Source organism: Rhinolophus sinicus, chromosome 15 (assembly GCF_057876585.1).
Source record: "Rhinolophus sinicus isolate RSI-liver-muscle chromosome 15, RSI-T2T, whole genome shotgun sequence".
NCBI classification, from domain to species: domain Eukaryota; kingdom Metazoa; phylum Chordata; class Mammalia; order Chiroptera; family Rhinolophidae; genus Rhinolophus; species Rhinolophus sinicus.
The window spans coordinates 72,788,644-72,815,686 of NC_142515.1; the positions used below are offsets into that span (position 1 = coordinate 72,788,644).

At 52.2% G+C, this 27,043-nt stretch overlaps 1 protein-coding gene across 2 annotated transcripts; it reads right to left on the reverse strand.

Annotated features, from left to right (window-relative positions):
• Positions 1-694: 694 nt before the first annotated feature.
• PWWP3A (PWWP domain containing 3A, DNA repair factor) lies at positions 695-18,146 on the reverse strand. Of its 2 annotated transcripts, none has more exons than XM_019744258.3 (14): positions 18,016-18,146; positions 16,637-16,760; positions 15,996-16,081; positions 14,846-14,916; positions 12,591-13,373; positions 11,567-11,665; positions 9,360-9,430; positions 7,905-7,981; positions 7,363-7,423; positions 5,505-5,580; positions 5,127-5,177; positions 4,273-4,709; positions 2,928-3,016; positions 695-1,035 (listed from the first exon to the last, which is right to left on the reverse strand). In XM_019744258.3, the coding sequence occupies exons 2-14, from the start codon at positions 16,691-16,693 to the stop codon at positions 981-983; spliced, it is 2,013 nt and encodes a 670-aa protein (XP_019599817.2). In that variant the 5' UTR covers positions 16,694-16,760; positions 18,016-18,146; the 3' UTR covers positions 695-980. The 2 variants fall into 2 exon arrangements, with proteins under 2 accessions (XP_019599817.2, XP_019599818.2); XM_019744259.2 differs by having other exon boundaries at positions 17,886-18,025.
• Between the last annotated feature and the right edge of the window lie 8,897 nt (positions 18,147-27,043).

The window sequence follows — 27,043 nt, forward strand, 5'->3', positions numbered from 1 at the left end:
GACAGTACAGCCAGGGTGCTGATGATGGGGCATGGCCTCAAAGTTAATATCACCAACGATTACTGCCACATACAGTGTCGCACCAGCTTGGATTAAATCACTCGGTGTGTGGCTCTGACAGGCACCTGTTCAAGGACAGGCCAGTGAAAACAGGCACGGGCCTACACAAAGCTGGGGCCCCTAGCCAGGGGCCTTTGGGGCCCTGGGACATGTCTCATGTTTCGGGTAGGAATGCAAGCCCGCTTCCGTGGCTTCTAGACCAAGGGCCAGGGCAATGAGCCCAGGCTGTGCACACAGTGACCTTAGCTGTCCTGTGTGGGAGCGGCGGCCACATGGATCGTCACAGCTACCCGTGCTGATTACCGAGACCACAACACTCAACCCTGGGACAGATGCATGGAAATCCATAGAGGACAGGGCGCCGTGGCATTCAGCTGGAGCGGAGACTCACTCCCTGCACGAGACTGGACAGAAAGGTCTCCATCCATCTGCTGTTGTACACGAGCAACACAGCAAACGCTGAACACAAGAGAGCAGGTGGTCTTCGGTCCCGCCTTACGAACACTGGTTTTCCTTGGAAACACACGATGAGACACAGTGGACTCTGGAAGCATTGGGAGAGGAAATCACACAGAGGAGAAAAGAAAACTAGAAAAATATGCCAATACTTCCGGAGCAATACATTCCCACCAGATCTTTTTCAAAACTCCTGTTTAATATCGGATACAATACTTTTTAACATAAAAAGACAAATGTGTACCTTATATTAAACTATTCAGTACAGTCACAGGTAATGATAGCAGTAAAATAAACCACTCTTGTCCTTTTAAAAACCTTTCAGAAACTGTACCTTCCCAAAAAAGCCAGGAAAAAGAGAAACCACAGGCAGATCCGACATACACACGTCCCAAGTCCTATCTTCAGTGCGACAGAACAGGATCTGTCGGCGGATGTCACTACATGTGACCGCCATTCCCACATCAGTATCGCTGGTTCCTTTCTTCTAAGAGCTGGTTATCAAATATTGCTTTTTCCCTTCAGAAAACAAAAGGTGACAACTTCATTTTAATAATTAATCGTGTTTTAAAGAGCATGAAGTAGAGGAATGTTTGATGGGGGCAGTGTAAGTTTGGGAAGATGGAAAGTTCTGGAGGTAGATGGTGGGGATACACCTGCACGACAGCGACTGTGCTTAATGCCATTGAGCTGTGTGCTTAAAATGGTCAGGATGGTAAGTTTATGTTATGGTATTTTACCACAACTAAATAAAAATAAATTTTTAAAGTATGAAATACCAAACTGTCCTCGTTAAGCGAGTTCTTGTTAAGGAAAAGTGGACTGATAATTACTTAGCTGGCCACCACTCTCTGGACAGAAGGAAACAGGAACATGAATTCAGAGGCGGGCCCTCTGTGAGCGGATGCAGGCACATCAGTTCAAACAAGAAATGCGGGGCAGCTGGGCGGTGCAGAGATCCAGAGAAGTCGGGTCTGCACACGGCCTCTGAGACGTAACTTACAAGACGAAAGGGACACCAGGGTGGACAGCTCACGTGACAGACCAACCAGACAGCTGAAAACTAACTGGGGCCAAAGGAGAGAAATGGCTACCACCCATTAATCGGGTCCTGACCACAACCCCAAAGGAATAAAAAGGGGGCCGGCGTATTCATCCTAATTGACGCACATCAGCTGGTGAGCCTCACTTCCAGGGGCGTTGGGCACATTCGTGGCAGGAAGAGGCTACAAAGAAGTCTTATCGCTCTTGGTGCTGGCGAGCCAGTGGAAGGAAGAATATGGTGACAGAGAAGGTCACAGGCAAGAGGTCGCCCCCATCTTGATTCATGCATTGAACGTACCCAGCCTGACCCAAGTTTTTCTGTTTCCCAAGGCCTTTCCTGTCCTGTCAATCCAGCCGCACAGAGCCAACGTGACCCTGCTGAGGACAGCTGTGCAGGACACCTGCCACCCAGGCACATGCCAGGCTCTGCCCGGGAAGGATGCAGTGTCAGTGACAATGCCCAGTCAGCCCTGGACAGAGTCCCTGGCCGGTGCTCTAGTTGAGTCTTCAGCCTGTCACTGGCACGCGGCCCCGCCTATTCCCAGCAAGGCCTGGCAGCATGCCCAGAGCGGGATTAGGGGCGCTGGGGCCAGAAATCCAAGGGCAGCCAACCACACTGATGTGAGAAACATCTTGATCAGAGCACTTTCTGACCAGCTAGGACCCACCGGGCCGACTGCTGCGGCTTCATCAGCCTGTCCTTGTCCGACAGCCACGGCACTGGAGCAAGAGGGCCTGGGCACACACCGGCCTCACAATAGGACGTCAGGTGCAGAGGCCGCGTATGTGTGCCATCAGCCTGGCCACTCGTGCAGGCTGCTCTGGGGCCTGGGTTCAGGACCAGCTCTGCCCACTCCAGCCAGCTTGGGAACTTGGGCCCACGGCCCAAACTCATCAGTGAACAGGAGCATCCACCGTGGCTTCCTCAGCCAAGTGCTAACGTATATTCTCAAGTTTATGCGACTCATTTACCAAGCGAGCACCTGGACCAATACATCGGGAATAGGCGTCTCGGTCACAGCTACCAGCAGGCGCAGAAATACAAGTCTTGGAGATAGCATTTCCCCGAAAATAACACCCAGCCGGACCATCAGCTCTAATGTGTCTTTTGGAGCAAAAATTAATATAAGACCCTGTCTTATTTTACTACAAGACCAGGAATATAATATATAATAATAATAATGTAATATAGTATATAATAATATAGTATGTAGTATTATTTTACTGTTAAGACCGGATATAATATAATACCGGGTCTTATATTAATTTTTGCTCCAAAAGACGCATTAGAGCTGACTGTCCGGCTAGGTCTTATTTTCGGGAAAACACGACGCAAAATGGTTGGGAACAGGGCTCGGAGCGCCTACCGGTAGCTGAGCGAAGGTCCTTTGATGTACTTCTCCTCAGCCGTCTTATAATCCACTGCGTCCACCGCCGAGATCGCACAGATGATGGCCTGTAAGAGGGGGACGGTCAGCCAGGGCCAGGCCTGCATGGCGCTGAGCTCTACGTGGCCCGCACGGGGCAGTCAAGAGTGTGCCAGCTTCCAGACGCATCCCCATTTCCAGCTCAAAAGATGCCTACGAACTCGAGCCCTCTGCTGTAATGAGGTTTCTGAGTTAAATCAGTAACATCCCCTTCTGACTACAGATGAGTGCTCCCATCACTAAAGGCAGAGAATGAAAGGCAGCCCCCAAACCAACAAATACATTTTAAAAAACTGTTAAGTTTACTATAAATAAAAATGGTACGATGGTGATTTGAATATGTAATTGATGTCTGATGTTAAGGAATTATTGCCTACTTTTTCAGGTGAATTAATAGTATTGTGGTGACACCGAAAGACACTGGGGCCGGGTCGTTCTCTGTGGGACATCCTGGGCACTGGGGGTGGTGGAGTAGCATCTCTGGCCCTACACACTGGTGCCAGGAGCACCCCCACTGTGAGCGTGACAGCCACAGATGTCCCAAGGAGACAGAACTGCCGTTTTATTTATTTATTTATTTAAACTTTTATTTATTTAAGTGTGTCCTTCCAGGCCCCATCAGCTCCAAGTTATATAGTTGTCTCAATCTAGTTGTGGAGGGCGCAGCTCACAGGGGCCTGTGTGGGGATCGAACCGGCAACCTTGTAGTTAAGAGCACTGCGCTCTAACCGAGCTAACTGACCGCCCCGCAAGAATTGCCATTTTAGACATACACAAGTATTTACGAATAACAAACGTTTTTTTCCCTCCAAAATACTAGTGGGGGGAGAGGAGGACTGCGGGCGCATATGGAGGGAGGAAACTATTCCACTGCTCACGAGCAATAAGGGCTCACGACGCAATTTTACTTTTGTACATATCTGATGTCTCATCTGCGCCCCGCAGGGCCCTCTGACCTTGACCATAACCCAGCAGCCACACCTGCTGCACAGCCCAGCCTACGCCCAGCGAGCACGCACAAAGCAAAGCCAAACTCCCTTTTCCTGAGCAGTTACTACCTGCACACACGCAGGAAGCATGCAGCTCATTCCTTCAGTGCCGGCGACAACGCTGGGACAGCTTGCCCTGTACCACTGCCCACAGGGTAGTTGGGTGGCACTGGGCTCCATGCTGCCAGGGCCTCCCGGCAAAATTTAGGAGGGTGACATCCCAGCACCAAACCGCCTCCGGCCCCATGCCCAGACCCCCAGCCCCTCATGCGCAGGATGCCCTGCCGACCACTCACTTCAGGCAGGAGCACATCCAGGATGAAGCGGACCCTGTCACCATTGGCCCGCGTCAGCGCCCGGCTGCCAGTCTCTTGGTAGACACGCTGCAGGTACTTCACCACCAGGTCCAGTTGCTCCTCGTCCTCCAGGTACGTCTCTACGCACGTCACGTACTGGCCAGAGTTCAGAAACGTCTTTAGCCACCGGGACGGCTTCTTGTTCTTCAAGATGGCCCGCAGGTGGCTCTCGGCACCCCTTGCCTTCACGATGTACTCTACCAGCTTCTGGTTGGCCCGGTCCCGGGCAGCCCGTGACCGGTCGGGCAGGACTTTCCTGCAGGACTGCCTCCTGCCCCAAGGGCTCCTGGCCGCAGGCTCCTCGGGGTCCTCCTGGCAGAGCTGAGGGAACTGGGTCCCCAAGACATCCTGCTGGATGGACTTGCGGACGGGGTAACCTGCAAAGGAGACACATGCTGTGGGACTGTCGGCCAGCCAGGTGGGGTCCCTTCACTACATCCTGGGCTGTGGTGGGCAGGACCCCTCATCTGGCCCAGCTTTACCCTGCAGCCAAGTTTAACCTGAACAAACAGAGCCCAGGAGCAGCACTAGCTCATTCACCTTCCCTCTGAGGATGGGAGGAATGGGACAATGTGTAGCGATTACTGCCTGAAACACTGAGACAGGAGAGCAGAGGGAAGTGCTGTTTGTACGTTAACATTCGGGCGTCATCGCGCTGGCACCAATATGGTGGTGGTGGCTGTGGACCCGCTGTCCATACCCCACAGCAGGGAGAGGGCAACAGCCCTGACATCCCCGGGGCCTTGGGCAGTGACAGCTGATGATGAGAAAGGACGAAAATGCCGTGGACTCACTTATATCAGCGGCATAGTATTCCAGAAAGGAGCCGGAGAAGGAACCGCAGCCTGCAGACAACACAGGGGCACGTCAGGCGAGGGGCACGTCAGGCGAGAGGCATGTCAGGCGAGGGACACGTCCTGAGCCCACCCCATCCAGCGGGTATGCTGGCGCAGCACGGGGTCCCCACAGCCCGACTGGGGGCACACAGGGACTGGCTGTGAATCAAGGGACCCCGTCCTCTGTCCACACCCAGCATCCCACCACCGCCAGCCTGTACTGGGGACTCGATGGTCAGGGGGACAGCCCAAGCTTGGCCCTTGCCATACAGAGGAGGCCGTGTGCTACTGTTGTCTCCCACTCCCTTTGTCCCAGGCTGTGGAGGCCCCACGTACCAAGCCGGACCCGATAGTCGGTGATGAGGGACACGCACCAGCCGATGGCCTGGCTGAAGTCCTCCTTAGCCTCCTTCTGCAATGAGACAGACAGTGTGCGTCACAGGAGGCTGCAGGGGTCCTTCCCCGTCCACATCCAGCAGGGGCCCTGACAGACGCCCATGGAGGCCCTGGTCAGGGGCCAGGCTGCTCAGAATCTGCGGACTCAAAGGGGAGGGGAGGTACAGATTCCGTGACCCTGGAGGTGGAGGGAAACTTTCAAGTCATGCAAAATAAACCCTTCCAAAAGCTATCTCTGTGTCTAGCGCTTAGAAGAACAGTGTCAGCCTGGAAGGAAAGACACCAGACACCAACAAACCAAGGACAGTTTCCCTGAGAGCTCCTGGGAAATACCCACAGGCACGACACATCCCACATTACTGCCACCTGAGCTAGCCGACCCCGCGGTTGCCGCTTGTGATAGGTAGGGGATGCGAACCGAGGAGGCAGCTGGGGGGTGGGCTGGGGGGGATAGGCCTCGCTGACACCTGGGATGGCAGGCCATTATGCTCTGCAAGGAAAGAGACACACAGGGCCCTACAGATGCCACAGAGCCGTGACCGTCACATAAAGGTCAGTGGAGCACGTGAGAGCTGATCCATTGACAGCCCAGAACAAGCAACATGGTCACCCTGCGGAGGTGCAGCTCACGGCCCCTCGCCTCCCCTGCACACCCACATCACAGGTGGACTGGTGACAGGAGGATGGCCGTGGACATCCTCCAGGCTTCTGTGATAAAACCCACTTTGGAAGGTTTAAGGCACATGGATCTCAAAGGTCCTCTGGGTAGCCAGTGGGAAAGCTGTCAAGGCCTGAGAGCACACAGCACTGAGAGGGGTCAGCGGCTCCCGGCTGGAAGGTGCCCGGGGACCCACGTGCAGGGAGTGTGGAAGGTTGTGGGACGGGAACCGGGCCACACTGAGGAGCACTGTGACGGGACAAGCGCCGGCACTGGTTGCGGGTTAGACGTCACAATGAACCAACTTGAACAAACAAGACAGAAGCGAGGCTCTCATGGTGACATACAAGGACGGGCTGGAGGCTCTGTGGGCGCCGACCTTCCCAACGTGCAGCGCACTAGAGCCCGAGGCCAGCCATCCTCAGGGAACAGCACAGATGGGCAGCAAACTCCTTGGATCCCAGCACCCTGGAGGACATGGCTCAGACACAGATTGCTCCCCACCTGGGACCTGGGACCTCGTGACCTGCCGGGGGCGGGGAGGGCAGACACTCCCGGCCAAGCCCAGTTTGGTTTGTTTTTCTGAAAGCTGGGACAACAGAAGCAGGGTTTCAGGCTGAGCAGATAGCACTTTGAACGGGCCTGCGCATCGTGGCTTACAGACTCACATGTGACACAGCATTGATCCTAGAACCATGGGGACATGGCCACTAGAATCAGAGCAAGTCCTCTGGGGAGCGCCCTCGCCCTGACTCATGCCAGCACTCAGGGATACTGCACACACCTGAGGCCTACTGTGCTCAGGCTCTGGGGCAACGGGGTCCCCACTCCAAGGGGCCCCGGTGCCCCGTCCCTCATGGCAGCCTTGGGAAGGAGCCGGAAGGAGCGGGCCTCCTGCCCGAGCTCGCCACCACCTCACCCCCCAGACCATGCCACAGCCTCAATTTCCTCCCCTGGACAATGGGGAAGACAGGTGGTAAGACTCCCATGAAGGGAACCCCGAGAGCAGCAGCCAGAGCCGGCCAGCAGATGCTGGTCCCCACGAGTGTCACATAAGCCGTGTTTTCAAGGGCTATGCAGATGCCACCATGACCAGTCACCCAGTGAGCCACTCAGAGAAGCAGGTACGAAGCCACCTACCAGGAGCCCCTGCTTGTCCTTGCAGTCGAAGTGCTTCAGTCGTCTGAGCGGCACCGTGATGCTACAGGGGGGTAGGGGGGCACAGGTTAGTAGACACACGTCACCACCTCACCTGAACGATGTCCTTTCCTCTGACAAAGCTAGTGCAGGTCAGGCAGGTCCTGGGGCCCGGTCTCCACACTGCTGGCCACCAAGGGCCAGAGGGTCAGAGAAGACCAGTTCCACACGGTCACCTTGGCGACGAATTGACACACTGTCTGCAAAGCGCGTGGGGAAGGATGGGCACCTACCCACAGAGCAAACTTCAGACTGATGCAGGGCATGCTAACGGACCTGCAGGAAGGGAGGCAGCCTTGCTAGTTTGTGGGAATGGGGGTCCAAGGAGCATCGGGCTGGGCTGGAAAACTGGGCTGTATGACCAGCTGCTCTCAACATAGTCTCTGCGTGGCTGCCTTCTGGGGCTGGATCACCTAGCGGGCCCTGGACGCTGCTCCCCACTCACACCCCAGACCATCTGAAAAGAGACAAGGACGATGGCTCACCCTCTCCCTTTGGGGTTCATATGTCCTTCGATGAAAAGCACGCTGGCTTTTTTGTCTCTCCGCCTGACACTCTTGACCTGTGGGCAAAGCCAAGAAAACAAAGCGTCAAGAATCCAGGGGCGACCGTGAGTTCTAAACACTTTCCTGACACAATCTTGTTGAGTGAGACGATGACCGACTGACACACGTGACAGCTGTGGGGCCGGGCATAACCCACACAGTAACACGCTCAGGAACTACCCAAGTTTTGCTGCGTACATGGCTCTGAGTAGTTTCATAACTGAGCAGGACCAGGCAGGGTTTTCTTACATTTTAAAATGAAAGGAACCACACCTACTGCCACCTGCCAGCCACCTGTATGCAATCGTCGTTACTGACTGTCCCATGGCCGAACAGGTCAGGTTCTGGATCAGCCAAGCGCACATAGGCAGGAGGCAGGCCCAGCTCCAGCCCTTGGCCATGGCCTATGAAGGCGGCCAAGGAGCCTTTGCACAGCACCTCCCAGGCCGCACATCGAGGGGTTACTAGCAAGGGGGCTACAGATGCTCACGCCCCGGCATCAGTCACACTGGTGACCCGTTAACAAGCAGGACCCCCCAGGGAACTGGTAGAAACAAGGGAAGGGCTGTAAGGTCTGAGAAAAGGGTGCCCACGCAGGCGGGACACGGCACCTGTTGGGAGGGGGTGCTAGACGGAGGAGAGGGCCCCCATGACCGTACTGAGATGCCTGCTCACCAGACATGTGTTTAAGATACACATTCTACCCACAAGGAGGAATGTGGGTTCTTGATCTGCCCTCCCACAGCCATGCTGTCCGTGCAGAGGCCCTGCTAACGGCAGCCAGACTCAGTGAGACGACGAGCTGCCCTTGAGTACTGCCAATACCCTTCCAAGTTAAACGCCGTTATCTCCTACTAAAAGAACTACAGCTAAAATCATGGAATTCTGTCTCTGCCAGAGGAGGATGAAGGGGGAAGGTAAGGGGAGAGAGGAGCTGGGAGAGTGCTTTGGCCTGAAAAATAAACTTGACCGTTTGCAGCGTCCGGGTGTACAGAGAAAGCAAAGCCAGCAACTTGGCTACATTTGATCTCATCCACCGCACTGGGGCGCTGGGCAGGATCTCAAATGCCTGTTTTTATATGGACAACGGCTCCATACCTCAAATCTAAAACATTAAAAAGCTCCTAGAAAGTCTGAAACTCACGCTATTTAAAATAAGCAAATTGTGAACTTTATTTCCGGCAGGTTTTTCTAAGCTTGATAAAAACTTGACCTGTGAACCTTGCACTCACTGGTGCCACGTGACTAAACCCCCTTTATTTAGGTTGTGTCTCCAGAAACCCTACTTATAGGCCTGTCATTTTCCTCAGTAATAGTGAAATAGTGAACACATTTGCCCAGGTCCCACTGTGGAGAACAGAGGACGAGGGGAGGGAGATGGAGTGCTGTTCTTACCACGGCTGGCCAGAAGGGGTATTTTTGGTATTTAAGCCAGACTAGCATTCCTACTTCAAACGAACGTGGTTCTAGAATTAAAAAGAAAAAAACAAAAAGAACAGACACATCAGATCCATGTCAAGCAGCAAATGCAACGGTGTGAGAAAACACAGTTACTGCAATAACTTTTAAACCCGACACTAACACGACCCACTGGAAAGGTCACTAGGACTGGAAAGGCAGGTCTAGAACTCCCGTCGCTTGAGTCTAAGGACTGTGACCACGCTCAGTGGTTAAGAGAACTGTACGATGCTGCTTTCCTAGAATGACAATGTGCTGTGGTCATGCAGTCAGTGACACAAGGGGAAGCTGACACGAGGGTACGCTATACCACCTTTGCGACTTCTCTGCAAATCCCAAATTACTCCAAAATAAAACATCTTCCAAAAAGAGCGTGCAACAAAATAAGAAAGGAGCCAATGGCACACAATAAAGACCCACGTGGGCACTCAGTTCCTGAAACGATGGTCTGACTGAGGAACTGGGGGTTTTTACAGAGAGAGAGACAGAATTACTTAAATAATCATCAGAGAGCTACAAAATTATCTCTGAACAAAATGAACTATTTCCCACCAAAAAAAACTCCAGAATGAGGAAATAATTTAAATGCTAAAAACATCAGGTAACAAAATATCAGCGAGGAGAGGCTAGTGTTTGGCACAAAGCCTTCCATACTGTGGGACAAGGGGAGCCGGCTGGCCCACAACCCAACAAGGAAATGTCTATGGGCGAGGCAGGAAGGAGGCAAATGGAAGGCCTCCCGCAGGCCCGTGAAGGGTGGCTGCCCTGTGAGGAGCCTCCTTTCTCAGAGGACAATGGGTCACGGGTGCAGAAAGCCAATTCAGGGCCGGCGGGTAAATACCCAGACAGATGGGGGTGATGGGGAAACCAAACCAAACGGAAGCACAAAGCAAGAGAAAAAGCAAACATCCAGGTTTTGGGGGCTGAGGGACCTGACTCCTAGCTGATGGCAGTGGGGACCGAAATGCTCCTTTGGAAAAAGGCACAGTGTCCTTCTCTGTGGCCCAGGAAGCCCTGTTCCGGGAGCTGATGCTACAGGATTATTTCCCAAAAGCACATGGTATGTGCACTGTGGCCCCACAGCCACGGGATGGTCTAGACCCCGACAGTGGGGAGGCTTAGTAAGGGATCCCTGCCACGCCTAGTACATGCTATCCAGTCGCCACTGAGAAAAGTGAAAACGTGAAAAATGTCTGACTTATTGTTACGTGAAAAATAGGATGATGTAAGGGTAACCGGTTAGCTCAGTTGGTTAGAGTGTGGTGCTAATAGCATCAAGGTTGCCAGTTCGATCCCCACATGGAGTACTGTGAGCTGCACCCTCCTTTAAAAAAAGAAAAAGAAAAAAAGACTGGTAGCTATTGTCAAAAAAAAAGAAGGGGGAAAAAAAAAACCCAAAAAGAAAAAAAAAAAAATAGGACAACGCAAACTTAAGTCAGCAACACAGTGAACAAAAAGTGTTTTTGGGGGAAAAAACCACGTGCCCAGGGTGTGCAGGTGGTAAGACACGGGGGAGCCCCAGGGCTGCACCCACATCAGCTTCCTGGTCTGGGAGGCTGTTGCCACTGGGATGCTGGGGGGCAGGTCCCTACCCCTCCCTGTGCTATTTCTGCAACATCCTGTCAATCTGTGATTCTTTCCAAAGCAAAAGCTTTAAAACAATGGATTAAATTCTGTGGAGATAAGTAGCAAGTCTAAGAAGGCAACTGTTCCTGATCACTCAGTTGATGAAGACAGCGGACCTAGGGCTTGTGAATCGGGGTTCTTGGCTGTGACGCTGTCCAAGGCAGTCTGCCTGCTGCAGGTAGACATGGGGGAGGGTGTAGGCTCCTGAGACACAAGCGGGCCTCCCCAGAGGCCTGTGAGGGGTGCCAGGCCACATGCCAAAGGTGGTGGGGGAGCCCACCTGTGTATGTGGCTATCCCCCCTTCGTTCCTAGGAGGGGACACAGGACAAGGGAAGGAAGCTGCGTGCAGACAGGGAGTCCCTCCTCCCTGTGGCTATGTTTAAGGCAGGGGACGGAAACCTCAGCACTTTCCAAGGTTTCACTCAGGTCAGTAGAAGAAAGGAAAAGAGAGCTCAGACAAAGGTATGAGGGCTGCGTCCAGTGGACCGAGAGCATCCCGGTCATTCCTGGGTCTTACCGCGAAATAAAAGGATTCTCGGGGGCTCCTCCTCCTCTTCCTCCTCCAGAATGGAATTAACCGGGTCAAGCTCCACTGACTCTTCATAAGATGGACGGTCTGCCAACAATGTCAGGTTAACTTTCATGGTCATCAGCCTGGCGACTCACGCCAAGAAGAACATTTCGTGATACATGACCATCAAGAAGAAGACAGCAGACCCGTGGCACAGACTCGCACACTGCCTGATTCAAGCGAGGGGCTCTCCCGTTAGACAACATTTACAGGACAACTAAACAAGACAGAGCCAGGGGGACGCCCTCCAGGCCGTAGCTGGCAGGCAGGCAGAGGAAGTGATTGAAATCATGAGAAGTGAACAGGGTTCTGGGCGGGTCCCTGTTGTGGGGCTCACTCCTTCCTGGTGTGAAGTGCACAGTGGATGTGCAGGGGCAGGGGTGTAATGGGACAAGGCAGGCGTGTGGCTACTCCCTTCAGTACACAGGGGGGCCGCCTGCAAAGGTACCAGCCGGCGAGCAGGAAGTGCACAGCCATGCAGAAAGTGTAAGAATCAAGGGAGACAGAACCCTTGGCAGCAGGCAGGTGGTGGGTGAGTAGACCTCGACACCCGGAAATCAGGGTTTCCCAGTTAGTGGCTTAAAAGTCAGGGGGATGCTATGAAGTGAAAACAGAACGAAATCTCAGTGCATGGCCACAGGCGCAGAAACGTATGTATACAGAAATTCCTCTGAGACACCGCGCAGTGAGTTCCTCACTGAGCGTCTGCCTTCTTGCGCCGTAACACGCAGGCTAGGAGTTAATCCTCAGGCAGAAGCGTGTGTCCCCACAGGGCTCAATGCCCTCCCTCCCCTGCACATGTGGAGCAGCAGGAGGTGCTGCAGCCCACAGGGAGACACAGACAAAAAGGAGCTGGGGATGCTGCTCTGAGTCCCCCCGGTACCCATCTCACTAAGATCCGGGAATGAACACATGCTGTCTGGCGGGAGGACCAGAGCACCACCCTGGCCCAGCGCCAGGCAGGCCTTACCTCCTTCCAGGGCCTGAAGACTCATGTTGTCAGCAGGTGTGCGGGGGGCAGGCGGGCCGAGCCTGGTGGCGCTGCGCAGAGTCATGCAGTCCTGGGGCCCTGACCTCTGGTCGCCATCCCGGCACAGCTGCTTGGCAGGCGAGCCTCGCACATCCGGGCAAACTGGGCGCAGAGTGGGGCATGGCAAAGCCGGGAAGTGCCCCTTGGCCCACAGACCATGCTCCCTAATTCGGGCAGGTGAGCTCAGGGCTGCCCGGCCGCCCGCCTCTTCCTCGTTCTCTCTTTCCTGATGTCCCTCTGAAACTGAAGGGCCATTCTGACACTTGCCGGGCTCCTGTACTGAGCTTCTTCCCCTTTTATTTGGGGTCGTAAGATTTTCAAGGTGTAGCCTTGATCCACTCCTGTCCCGAGAACCACCTCCAGCTGAGACCATCAGGGCAAGTGGGCTTTCGCTTTCCCCGAGCCCCTTCTTGTGGTCCACTTGGCACTTGGGGTCCTTTTCACAAGTTGGAGAGCCTGCCAGCCTCAGGTGTATGCGTTCCCTCCTCTCAGGTCCGGAACTGCCCAACACACCTTCATGGACAGAAGATGAAGAGCTGGGGTCACAAAGCGAGGCGGCCGGTCCCGTGTGCTTCTCTCCTGCAGACCCAGCAGTCCCTTCCTCCCTTGAGCAGCTTTCTTGCAGCAAACAGGATCTCTCGTTCAGAAGATCTAGAGCCACTCGAAGCGACCGTCTGTAGGTCAGCTCCTCCACGGGTTCGGTAGCACTCTTGTTCTGTGAGGCTGAAGGGCGGGAGACAAAGCCTGGTGACGCCCAGATGCCCAGGCACCGCCATCGCAGTGCTTGACTCTGCCGTTTTCTGCCTGATGGGAGGACTGACACCTCTCCCTCTGTGTTCCCAAAAGGGACAGGACTACAAAAGCACAGCTGGCTGTGGGGCTGCATTTTTTAAAAACCGAATTGAGTGACCCTAGCCATACTGGGTTACAAAGATAAATTCCTCCAGATTACAAAGCAATCCTGCCAACAAAAACACATATTCAGATGTTTGGCAAATCCTCTCCCAGCCTGACAACTTCCAATTCAATCACAGTCAAGGAGAGCCCAGGCCGAGGAAATAGAAGGGGTGATATATTAGGGGGGAGGGGAGCCCATTGAAAGGGCTCCTTGTGGCCATCAATGGTCCACTTCTTTGCAAGGGCACCTCGACGGCAGGAAAGAGTGCCTGGGTCCGGCGTTGGGCCTGGTCATTTACTCGGCCCCACAGAGACCTGGCGCTGTTCCTGGGAACCAGGTGACGGATGCAATCTCGCAGCTCAGTGGGCATAACACCTCCACCAACACATTACTTCCCGTGTTATAGTAAAGGCATCCACCAATAATCGGTCCCACCGACCAGAGCAAACACAGCAGCGACCGGGAGGGGCTGGTTTCCATGTGAGGGTGTGCAGGGCTGGGTCCTGCTTTGAACAATAAACAGCTGTTCTTCCCAACACAGAGGAAGAGACTCTATTTTACCAACACCACGGGAAAGTGACCTTGCAAAACGGATAAGCATTGCCACTTTGAGGAGAGAGAAAATGTTTTTGTATTTGGGATTGCGGGACTGCCAGGGTCCTGTCGCTATTTCCTGGGGGTTGGGGGGAGGGGGGGCTGGGCTCAGGCCAAGTCTCCCACCTATGCAATGCAAGTGGGGGGAGGAACACTGCCATTTCCTGCAGACAATGGGTGGCCACACTGTGCCTTCTCCCCCTGCTCAGCTTCCTAATTTAAATACACAACCTACTGTTTCTGAAATCCTGGGCAGAGAGACCAGACCAGCAACAGAACCGTTTTGCAGTCTTATTACAGTCTTATTACGGGACAAAGGAAAAGAGGAAGTCTTCCCCCATCTCCTCAAGGAAGCGAGGAAGTCTTCCCCCATCTCCTCAAGGAAGCGAGGAAGTCTTCCCCCATCTCCTCAAGGAAGCAAACCCTTTCTAGGTCTCGTACAGCCTAGAGGCCAAGCAGACCCTCTCCACAGGCCATTCTGGGAGTCGAGCACAGGATAGGTTCTGGAGGCAAATTCTAGAAAGGTTTGAGAAAACACATACGTTTTCTCCCCCTCCCTGGGATCAGGGAGCTCATGTTCCCTTGTGCAGAGAGAGTAAGTGGTGTACAGGGTCAATTTCAACCTGGAGGCCAAGTCTCCACATTTCCCCAAACTGTGGCTTCTTTGTGAGGACCTCATGGCTCCTCCCAAATCCGCTCTTACCCAGTAAGGAAGCGATGTCCTCGATGTGGGACCTCCTTAGGGTCTGGGCATTCGTGCTCTTCACCCTCACTCTGCAGGGACAGAAACAACTGTTGCCCGCTGGAGCCAAGGCCCAGAGACATTCTCAAACGTGTTTTTCTTTAGATGACAAAAGAATTAGATTCGTTTTTTTCCTTCTCAACCTTCTACTTAAACCAAAAGTCACAACCAACTAGGAATTCATGTGCCTGCAGCCAGAGGCAGCAAGGCCCCTGGTGAGTGTGGTTTTGTTTCTCTTTTTCTTCTAAGACAGAAAAAGTTGGCTGGACATAAGAGTAAAAATGATTTCAAATTGTGGCTTTTATGAAGCAAATCCTACTTTCAACTCCTTTGTTAGATTTTCAGAGTAGATGATAATGCCACTAAAAGCTGTTTACAGCCCAGCAGGTGTGTTCAAAAGGATGTGCTTTCCTTTATAATTCGAGTATTCAATTACCTTTCAGGAGCAGGGAAAATGTGAGCTGGGGACAAGGCAAGCTTAGGAGGCAGCTGTGAAGAGAGGGCTGGGGACAGAGGAACCGACTGGGCTTTTACAAAACTTCTCTATTTGGAATTGGGAATTCTTCCATCAGACACACGGAAACCAGCCATACACGATTTAGGGACTTTAACCTTCATTCTAGATGCTCTTATGTCCTTCTTTCCCAGATAATCAAGAGAACAGTAGTGCACTGCTCATCACAGGCGTGCCTTGTAGGTCCTAAATAACAGTTTATTACAGGACAGGCTCAAACACCAGGTGTTTCAAAACTGATAGGCCTGTCATTCGTTTCTGAAAAAAACACACACAAATAAATCCGTGGGAAGGAAATACCCTCTGAACACCAACAACGAGAGTTCACCTGGTGTGTGATTCACATGTATTCCATTTTGTACTGAACATCACACACAGTGCCTTGAGTAGATCTTCAATTTCCAAACTGATGTAAGATAAAACCAGTTGTTTTCCTCTTAAGGACATTATGGGCACTAACAGTTACAATAACTAAACAGTGAATAAGCCCTTAGGCATGGATCTCACCTTTTTTGGGTGGGGGGTGTAGGGAGGGGGGGTGGTATCAGAAATCTCATAGGGAAAAAAAACAGTATTAAAAAAAACACAACACTTAACTTTTTGTCTACGGAGAGTATTTGAACATTCAGAAAAAATTCCTTTTTTCTCTTAGTTGTTGTTGACATCTCAGTTCTGGCTAAAACCTATGTTTAAAAAAGAAAAAGAAAAAATCCTTGCTATTAAGACACAACTAACAGTCGACACAGAGTAAGAAGCAGTGGCAACATCTAATTCTTAAAGAATACAACCACAGGACTTCAGAGATATTGTCTAATCCTTATTTTGCAGGTAGGGAAACTGAGGCACAAGGTCAGTGGCAAACAGGACAAAGTCGGGTTTGTGCCCTGCAGTCCAGCATTCTTCCCATCACTTTGCTGGCAAGTCTCCCCACGACTCTCCCATTATTATCACAGGGCTCCCTGCCAGATATTTCCTTGGGTTACACCCTTACATGCCTTTTAGAGCTCTTAATTTTTTTTGTGTGTGTGGAAAAAAAGGCACTTCCGGTAGTGTAACCTTGTAAGTACTCGACCAAAACCCCGTTAAATGTGGAATGAGATTCAGTGCCAACAGATACAGGAGCCAACTATTCAGGCTCAATTATTTCACTGAAGCAACTGCTAGGTCTCTCCTGACAAAGATTTCACTTGTCACCGAAAGTCATTTCTAATTCCTAAATTATACAATAATGCTGTCACCTTTGCAGGCCATAATCGCTCTCTCCATTTGCAGAGGACATACTTGGCGTCCATCATGATTTGGATTCACGTGGAAGTGGTAAGGATATGGCACAAAGTGCTTGAAGGTCTGGCGCGATGGATCCTGCAACAAAATTTGCACGGTGGTTTCTAACATCGTTTGCTGGCAATTTTAACAAACCCTCGAGGGCGAAGGTAAGGGGGGCAATTATAACACTGCACAGAGATGCCAAAAAGAGGTGACTGGCCCAACCCAAGGAGGCGCCTGGATATTTTTCGTAAATAAAAACAGCCGAATTCCCTCCCAAAGGTTGTGTCTAGATTATTTTTAAAAGGTTCCTTGAATAAATCATCTCTGTGCTGAAGGCCACCTACCACCTCAGCTTGGAAAGCATTTTAAACAAACAAAATTCATAGCCCTCCCTGTATGGGAAGCTCAGTTGACCACAGAGCAAAAAAATAAATAAATAAAATCAGAGGGAAAAGACTGCTCTTTTGGCCGTCATGTCCCTGAAGGACAGAACAGCTGCAAATGCCTGTGACAGCAATGGGAAGGCTGGATGGGCTGTGACACAAATGAAACAGGAGGTGGGGAGTCGTTTGTGCAAAGACGGGTTCACTCAGCAGAGGTGGGGTTCAGACAGAGAAGGGGGATTAAGGCAGCAAAGAAGGGATTCAACCAGAAGAGGGGGTTCAGGCTGTAAAGGAGTTCATACAGAAAAGAGAGGGTTCAGGCAACAGAGGAGAAGGGTTAGGTAGCAACAGAGGGGTTCAGGCAGAACAGAGGGGGATCAGGCAGAAGGGGTTCGGGCAGCAGAAGGTGGGATTCAGGCAGAAGAGGGAATTCGGGCAGAGGAGGGAGACGGGTGGAAGGGGGGTTGGGCAGAAGAAGGGTTCAGACAGCAAAAGGGTCGGGCGGAGGAGGGAGTGGGGCAGAAGCGGGGATCGGGCAGCTGAAGGGGGGTTCAGGCAGCAGAGAAGGGGGTTGGGCAGAAGATGAGGTCTTGTAGAAGGGAGTTCGGGCAGAAGGCGGGGTTCAGGAAGAAGAGGAGGAGTTCGGGTGGGGGGGGTCAGGCTGCAAAGGGGCTCAGTGAACAGAGGAGGGGGCTCAGACAGAAGGAGTGAGAGTTCCCGCGGTAGCACGGGTCAACGCCCGAAGGAGCCTTTTTCGGGGTTTGCCCTTCCCCCCAGCCCGGCCGCCTTAGCTCCCAGCCCCGCGGACCCGAGAGGAGCAGCCCACCGGGCTCACCAGGCGCCCGGCCTCCCCAGCGCAAGATCCCCGAGCCCGGCGCGGAGGGCGAGAGGCCGCGGCGACCCAACTGTGCCGGCACCCGCGCCGCCCAGCCGCCGCCGTCGCCCACGCCCACGTCCACGCTCACCTCCTCAGCCGCCTCCGCTGTTTCCCTCGGGCCGGGGGCGGGGCCAGGCTCGCGGCGCCGCCGAACTCCGCCTCCGCCGCTGACCAATGGGGAGCGTGCAACCGCGCCATGGCTCCGCCCCTTCCGCGTGGCTGCGGTGCGAGGTTGGCTGACTGACAGATGGGCACGGGGTGGGCAGGCGCAACCTGACTGACTGGCGCGAGGCTGAGTGACGGGCGCAAGTGGGCGGGCACAAACTGACTGACGGGAACTGGGCTGAGTAAACCCGCCGGGGACGAGCGCTAGTCTGACCGGCGGGCGGCGGGGAGACCTCCATCTTCTCGGCTGCTCCCCCGCTGGAGTCTGTGAGGGGCTTTGGCCCAACGCTCCTTGTAAACCCGATCCTGAGTGCCCGCCGCCTTCCCCTGCAGCCTCCAAGCAGACCCGTGGGGCTTGGCTGGTACCCTGAGTGAATCTTCGAGAGCCTGCCAGAGCCTGCCAGAGCCGTCTAGAACCTTCGAGTTACTGAACGTCTCAGCTGAAGCGATTGGAGTTCAGGGCTCTTGCGCACACCCACAAAAGGGGATTGCGCGTTTTCAAATAACCCCCTTACTTTGTCCATTACCAAGGGAAGCAAGAACCCCGCGTGGACTCGGGGCTAGGGCTATTCAGTCGTAGGGGCGCTTTGCCTCTCTTTTAAATATATTATTCACTATTATGCCGAATTTTAAGATTGAGATAAAATCGGCATGGAACATGACTGTAGTCCCTCTTATCTGCGGGGATGTGTTCCACGACCCCCAGTGAGGCCTAAAACCACTGGGAGTACTGAGCCTTCAGATGTTTGTTTCCCAAGTGGTTGACCATGAACCAGGTGGGGGTGAGGGGTGCCAACCCTGCAGGACCAAAAATCTTCTTGTAACTTTTTTTTTTTTTTAAAGATTTTATTGGGGAAGGGGAACAGGACTTTATATTGGGGAACAGTGTGCACCTCCAGGCCTTTTTTCCAAGTCAAGTTGTTGTCCTTTCAGTCTTAGTTGTGGAGGGCGCAGCTCAGCTCCAGGTCCAGTTGGCATTTTCTAGTTGCAGGGGGCAGCCCACCATCCCTTGCGGGAGTCGAACCGGCAACCTCGTGGTTGAGAGCGCTCCAACCAACTTAGCCATCCGGGAGGAGCTCAGCTTAAGGTGCCGTGTTCAATCTTAGTTGCAGGGGGCAGAGTCCACCATCCTTTGCGGGACTCGAGGAATTGAACTGGCAGCCTTGTGGTTGAGAGCCCACTGGCCCATGTGGGAATCGAACCGGCAGCCTTCGGAGTTAGGAGCACGGAGCCCTAACTGCCTGAGCCACCGGGCCGGCCCTTTCTTGTAGCTTTTGACTACCATGGGCCCTTTGCACTGTGGATTCAACCAGCCGCAGATCCGTCATGATCTGCCATGTCAATGGGCGGTTGGGGCTGAAGGGGACCAAAGCTTTGCCACCCTGAAGCTGCCTTTTTGAGATATTGATCTGAAGTTGCTTATTAAGAAACAAAAGATTCAGAAAAAGCGTTTGAGCCCTCCTTCCTGTTCAAGACATTCCAATGGAAAAACCTGGTTTAGGATGGAAATCGGAAATCTTGGGATGTCTCCTTAGCAGCCTAAGCATTGAGTATGATGGGTGAGAGAGCATCTGTTAGCTAGGTACCCGGTGTACCAGGGGAGGAAAAATTTACCTGCAATGCATGTTCCTCTCTTCCTAAATTATCTGTAAATTGCCCATAAACCCCAACCCCGTTTTTCTCCTTTGTCTACAATGTCATGTATGCTCAATGTCACCTTGCTGTCTTTGGAATTTTCATGCTTATGTGAATTCCCCATGCGCATGTATTAAAATTTTGATTTTCCCATTAATCTGTGTCTGTTAATTTGATTACTAGCCCAGCTAGAAGAACTTAGACAGTGGGAGGAAAAGCATTAATTTTTTTTAGCCCCCACAGTTTTTCAAGCCAGCCAGGAGAAAATCAAAACTCTGCAGTTGGGAAGGAGGAAATACTGTTTTTGATCCACAGTTGATTGAATACAGGGATGTGAAACCCGTGCATACGAAGGGCCGAGTATATTTATTGGAAAAAACCCACAGATAAGTGAATCTGCGCAGTTCAAACTTGTGATCAAGGGTCAATGGTACATACAAACTTCCGATGAAGTTTAAATTATAAATTAAGCAGTCAGAAACTAGCAATGATAATTAATAACAAAAAAGAACAATGTGGGGCGGCCGCATGGCTCAGTTGGTTAGAGCACAAGCTCTGAGCGGCGGGGTTGCTGGTTCGATTCTCACAAGGGCCAGTGAGCTGCACCCTCCACAACTAGATTGAAGGACAACGACGTGGAGCTGATGGGCCCTGGAGAAACACTGTTCCCCAATATTCCTCAATAAAAAATAATTTAAAAAGGAAAAAGAACAATGTGCGGGAATAAAAGTTACTTGAGAGGCTTTGGGACTGTTAATAAAATAAGGATGACTTGAACACAAGCACTGTGATCTGAGTTGCTCTGACAACCAAGATGGCAGGAGCATGTACAGAACAGAGGTATGATTCACCTGAGCAGGGTGGTGGGGATGGAGCAGGCAGTAAGAAATTTCATTCCGCTACTCAGAACAGGGGGCAATTTCAAACTTACGAATTGTTTATTCTGGAATTTTCCTTTTAATATTTTCAGACCACAGTTGTCTGCACGTAACTGAAACCACAGGCTGTGAAATCTCAGAGGGGGGACTACTGTATATTAGTGTGATGTACAATGTAACGATTCAATATATGTATATATTTTCCATGGCCTCTTGACATGTCTTAATCCTGCTCAAACAAGGGACCCCTTGTGGAAGTGTCCTGTCAGCTTGAAATGAAAACTGAGGAGTAGAGATTCAGTTTACATCTTGTCAGCATTTAGGACCTCTCAGGTCCTGATGTGGCACAGGGGTACATGGCAGGAAAGGTGGGAAGGAGCAGTCCCCCAGGGCGTGAACCCCAATGCCTTTGTCTACCTGACTCCTGGAGTGTCACATGACCACCTCTTGTTTTCTGAATTTCCTGTGTCAAATATGATTGGTTTAAGAGGGACTGTCATTGGACGCCTGTGAAGCTCCTGGAGGACCGTGGCTGGCATTCACACCAGTCAGTGTCAAGAAGGTCAAGGTATGGTCAAGGTTTCCAATGTGGTCCCCTTATAGCCTAAGTAGGGACTTGAATGAATTAAAACACTGGGTGAGTCTCAGTTCAGAGGATATTTTGATGTTACAGTTCAATCATTTTAGAAAATATAGATTCAGTTCTGGTTCAGGCTGGCTCGCTAAGTGTGCATGGATGTGTATGTTTTAATCTTTGATTTGGTTCATGGTTCAGTAACAGACTTAATACATTTTTCACCCCTCATCAAATTAACAAAGATGAAAGAAGTAATCGCAGCCGGCCCTAGTACAGGGTGTTAGATGGGCCATAACATGGGTGGCTGGGACGTGTGAATTAGTACCTTTCTGAAAAGCAACTTGATGTTATCTGTCAAATGCCTTGAAAACATTTCCCGCAATTTCCACTTCAGCGATTTATCATAGGATACAGTCAGATGTTTCTTAAGACGTGTGTGCACCATGATTTATATCATTGAAAAAGTCAGGAGTCACCTGAACCTCCAATAGTAGAGGTATGATTAGCTCAAACAGAATGGAAACCATTTTTCCAAACATCTTGAGTAACAAGACCAAAATGTTTCTGATGTATTTCCAGTCACAGAGGAAATCTTCAAATGAAAGCTGGTACTGACTTCCAGGAAGGTTGGATCCTGTTGGAGAGTGTCCTCAGTAGCTCGGGCAGGCATGTGGCTGCTTTAGGAGCAGACCCTTTCGTGCCACTGTGAGTCTTAATGACTTGGGATGTCTATTTATTCTTTAAACAAATATGTGAGAGAGACCTTGATGACAGGGACTGGGCACAGGATGGTGAGGACAGTAGTTCTCAGAAAGCGCTGGCACGACTATCAGCACTTTATAAACTTCACTTAACGCAAGAACACTAAAAGGGCCGCATAACGATTAGCCTGTTATTTGGGTTATCACTGCACAACAAATCACCGAAAAGCAGTGAGCCAAAACAAAACCAATTTTGCTTGCTTACAGTCCTACTGGATAACCTCCCTACCTTAAGGTCTCTAACCTCAGTCCCATCTGCAAAGTCCCTTTTGCCATGTGGCATATACAGCACTTCCAGGCATAAGGGTGTGGACATCTTGGGGGCCCAATTGCCCACTGCAGAGACCAAGGGAGAGTAGACAGCATGGTCTAGATGCTGGACACACCATATCTGCCCCACATCGCATGGGACCAAACACCCATACAGCTGTACCTAGCTGCCGGCAGACTAGAAAGACATCTGTGTCCCCTGGACCATGTGCCCAATGATAAATGGAGTTCAACCACTCAGAAAGAAGGGATATTGGAGGACAGCCAGCCAATACTAACACAGCAGAACCCGTCCACACCTCGCCCCATGGGTGCTTAGAAGATTCACTGGGCCCCTGCCTTTAAGTGTTTCTCACAGTGCCTGGCACCCTACCACTGGGGTTCTGGGGGGCACAGTGGGGCTAACTTCAGTTGCTGTGGGGTGGACAGCAGACCCGAGCATTCAGGTTGGCTCTAGTCCCTGGGCACGTCGTCTGTGTCTCAGTTTCCCCACTGGCAGTTGGGGAGACTACTCTGTCAGTGGTGCGTGGAGTCGGGGCAGGGTCCTGAAGTGTTGATGAGTGAGTGGACAGATGTCTCCCCATCGGGCTGCCCAGGGGACCATGCCAGGAAGCCCTGTGTAGGTCACAGTAGAGTTTCAGATCCTCAGGACCCTTACCCACAGCATGTAGAACAGAGGGAAGGCTGGCACTATGACTCTGGGGGGCCGAGAATGAGCACCAAAGAGAAGGGTACCCCCCAGGTCCTAAATTGCTCCTACTGAAACCTCAGGCGCTACCAACCACAACTCTCTCTCTCATCCTACGATCCTGCTGGCCAGTCCCATTCCGGTCTCCCACCTGCTCTCAGTGTCTTTGATGGGTGTGACAGGCAGAACCCTAAGGTGTTCCCCAATGGCTCACTCCTCTCCCCTTGGGTGTGGGTAGAACCCGTGATGTGATGGGTGTTGCACCCCTGATTACACGGCAAATGCAAAGGAATTTTCCAAATAGAATTAAGGTCCCTACTGAGAATTAAGGTCCCTACCTTCAATCAAAAGGGAAATGACCCTGGGTGGGTCTGGCCTAATCAGGGGAGCCCTTTAGAAGAGGGACTGGGGTCCTCCTGAGGTAACAGAGGTTCTCCTGTGGGCCACAGAGAAGCAGGATGGCACAGGTCATGCAGCTGCCAGGAAGGGAATTCTGCCAACCACCCGTGAGCCTTAGAGAAGCCCCAGCCCACAGTAGGAAACGAACACTCGGGTGTCTCTGCATCCATCTTGATGGGATTACAAGTTCCTCTCTGGCCTTCCGTGATTTCCATGTTCTGCCTGCCACCTCACCCTCCGATGGCCCAGCTCAAGTCTCAGCTCTTTCATGAAACCCTCCCTTCGAGCCCACAGCCAGTCTGTACCTAAATCATGGTGGCCACTGGCACTGTTCCTGTCTGATTCTCTCTCCTCTGGGGGCCATGTGGTGACTTCACTTTTGGCCCCACTCAACACAGATGTGGCTGTGGCACTTGCTTGGGCAGATGGTGGCCAGCATGCATTTCCCCTCGTTCCTTTTCTGTCCCTTCAGGGACACGCTGTGCTCCTGATGCTACTCCACCAGCCAGTCTGAGAGTGAGGAGGGTGGCACCACAGAGCTGGCCCACCAACTGCGGTGGACATTGGTCTGTGAGTTAGTTCCCTTTGGCGGCTGTTACAGAGCAGGGTAAGCTGATTGCCTCAAACAACAGAGACTTATGAAATCATGGTTCTGGAGAAGTCCAAGGTCAAGGTGTCGGTGGGGGGATTGGTACTTCTTGGGGCCCTGGCAATCCTTGGCTTGTAGGCACATCCCTCTCTGTGCACATGGCCTGTCTTCCCCTCTGTGTCTGTGTCCCTCCTCTTCTTACAGGGACGCCAGTCATTGAATTAAGACTGTTCTACTCCAGTGTGACCTCGTCTTAACTAATGACATCGCAAGGACCCTATTTTCAAATAAAGTCCCGTTTTGAGGTTCCAGTTGGACATGAATTTGGGGGCACCGTTCAACCCAGTCCAGTGAGTATATAAGATACAGGAACCTTCATGTTGAGTGATGCTGACTGGCGTGGTGTTTATCACTGCAGCTTTGCCTTAGAAAGCCGGGCTGATTCACACTATAATGTCATTATTTGTCTACACACTTGTCTCCCCCAAGGCACTGACCTCCTGCCAATGAGAGATGGTGTGACGTTCATTACTGTATTGTAGAGAATGAAAAAAATTGATTTTACCAGCTGGCACCAGAACTCATTTTAGAGATGCAACTGGGCTTGTTTAGGAAAATACCTTCATTAGTACAAGGGGACGGTATGGAGACTCTGAGGATACGCGCTGAAAGGACCTACAAAGAGACTGCTGAACTCTGGGTGACAGCATAGCTGCTGTGCGGGAGGAGAGGGTGAGAGGTTGGGGGAGGTAGAAGCCACATAGATCAAGGGACAGACAGATGCCCAGGGGACAAAGGCTGACACATAGAAGTCAGGGACCTCTGACATCCCATTCGGGACCCCTGTGCCATGAGGCAGGCTTGGCCAGATCCTCCTTGAATCAGACCCACTCAGCTAAAGCCAAGAACAAACGTGCACAGCCCAAGCACTTGGCCACACCCACTGGGTGGACAGTGCTGTCAAAGGGATGAAAATCAACATCACTCTTGGGAAATGCTTGGAGTTCACAGAAAACCCAAGGAGAACCAAGCAACCAATTAAAACAACAAAACCCTAACTGGCCCAGCACACCTGGAACCAAGACCATAGGCTTGGCCCAGCCATGACCTTGTGCTGACATTGGTGGGTCAGTGGGCATGGGAATGTCCTGGAGGCGGGATGGGGATATGGGGGGGTGAGGTTGGTGGGTGGGATTCCGTCATGTTCCTTAGCTTTGTTTGATTACCTTGGACCTGTATTATTTCTGTATTGTTTCTCCCGCCCCCCTTTCTTCTGCCTCCCCACCACCTCCAGTTCAAGCCGTTATTTCTCAGTCTAATTGTTTCTCAGTCTAGTTGTGTAGGACACAGCTCCCTGGCCCATACTGGTGTTATTGAGACTTGCGCTCTCCCCCTCCCCCGCTGAGGCAGTCGGTTGCCACTCATCAGTAGGCCGCTCACAGCAGCTCATGGCAGCTCTCGCTGGCTGCCGGCCACTCACGTTGGCCTCTGGCCACCCATGGCGGCACATGGTAGCCCAGGGCAGACCACAGCAGTTCACGCCAACCTCCTCTCCTGCTGCTCAGGGCAGCCCAGCTCCAGGGAGAGCTGTTGTTCACAATCTTAGCTGTAGAGGGCGCAGCTCACTGGCCCATGTGGGAATTGAACTGGCAACCTTCGGCGTTAAGAGCACAGCGTTCCAACCGACTGAGCCACCGGGCAGGCCCTTGTTTCTTTTTTGAATGCCAAAAAAGTAAAAACATTTAAAACTATCTACATAACCCTTCCCTGATCTGTCACTGTCTCCCTCCAGGCCCCAAGAGGTCATCTAGTGTCACCGAACTATCTGCTCTGTACCACACATCATGACCGTGCAGCCGCCCCCACCAGCTGTCCTGGAAGTCCCGGCCCCTAGCTACCTTCAGAGCTCATCGACGGCCCCACTGATGGCTGTGAATGGGCCATGCACCCCCGTCTCTGCACTGACCCCACTGTGTCACTGAACAGCTTTAACGCCACAGAGCATTGTCTCTCCCCTCAGCACTGGGGACACTGGGGCTGGGTCATCTCTGGGGGCCATCCTGCGCACTGTGGACCTACTCAATGCCAAGAGCACCCCAGTGTGACAACCACAGATATCCCCAGACATGGTCCAGTGTCCCATTGAGGCAGCATTGCCCTGAGTGAAGCCCATGGCTATAGACTAATTGCATTCCAGCCATTATGCCTAGATGTGGTGTGACTGGGTCAGCTGGCTTCCTGGGGTGTCCTCGGACTGAGCTCGGGATCCTGCATCCACCAGGTGTATGAACAAATGAAAGGTGATTCCTCTAGAACAGGGGTGTCTAAACTGCGGCCCGCGGGCCAACTGCAGCCCGTGATCCATTGTTAATTGGCCCGCAGCAAATTCCAAAAATATATTTAGTTTACTTAAATAAACCAGGTGAGGCAATACGTACTTCACCTCGAGTGAGCGGCCCGGCTGTTTGGGTATTTTGCCGCATATGGCCCTTGGTGAAAAACGTTGAAAAAAGTTTGGACACCCCTGCTCTAGAACCCAACCTATTCGTCAGGATTCCCCTTCAGGGCTGGCCTCAGCAGGAGAACGGGACAGCCCAGGGGCTGGGTAGCCCTCAGGGACCTCCTTTTCCTGTTCCCACTGTCAGCCCCACTGTCTTTCTCCCTCCACCAAATCCTGGCATTCCAAATTTGATTTTGGCAAACAGGGCTTGATTTAACTTTTCACTCAAAACATTCCTTCCTGAGAACAAGCCACACAACTCTGTGACCAGCCGTTTATATTAGGCACGTCTCAGGTCATTCCTCTGGGGCTCACAATTAGGTGCTGTCCACAGGAGCTGTCCTGGCACGGGATGAGTACATCTCAGAGATGCCAATGGGGAAACAGTTTGGGGTGCCTGGCCCAAGTTTCCACATGGAACAGACCACCTCCATTATTGTCTCGGGGCTGCTGAACAAAGTACCACAAACAAATCTATCCTCTCCCAATTCTAGGGCCAGATGCCGAAACTCAAGGTGTCACAGGGCTGTGCTCCCTCCAGAGGCTCCAGAGGAAGGTCCTTCTTGCCCCTTCCCACATCTGGTGGCTCCAGCGTCCCTTGGCTTGTGGCCACTTCACTCTAGTCTCTGATTTTTGTCTTCACATGGCTCTCTT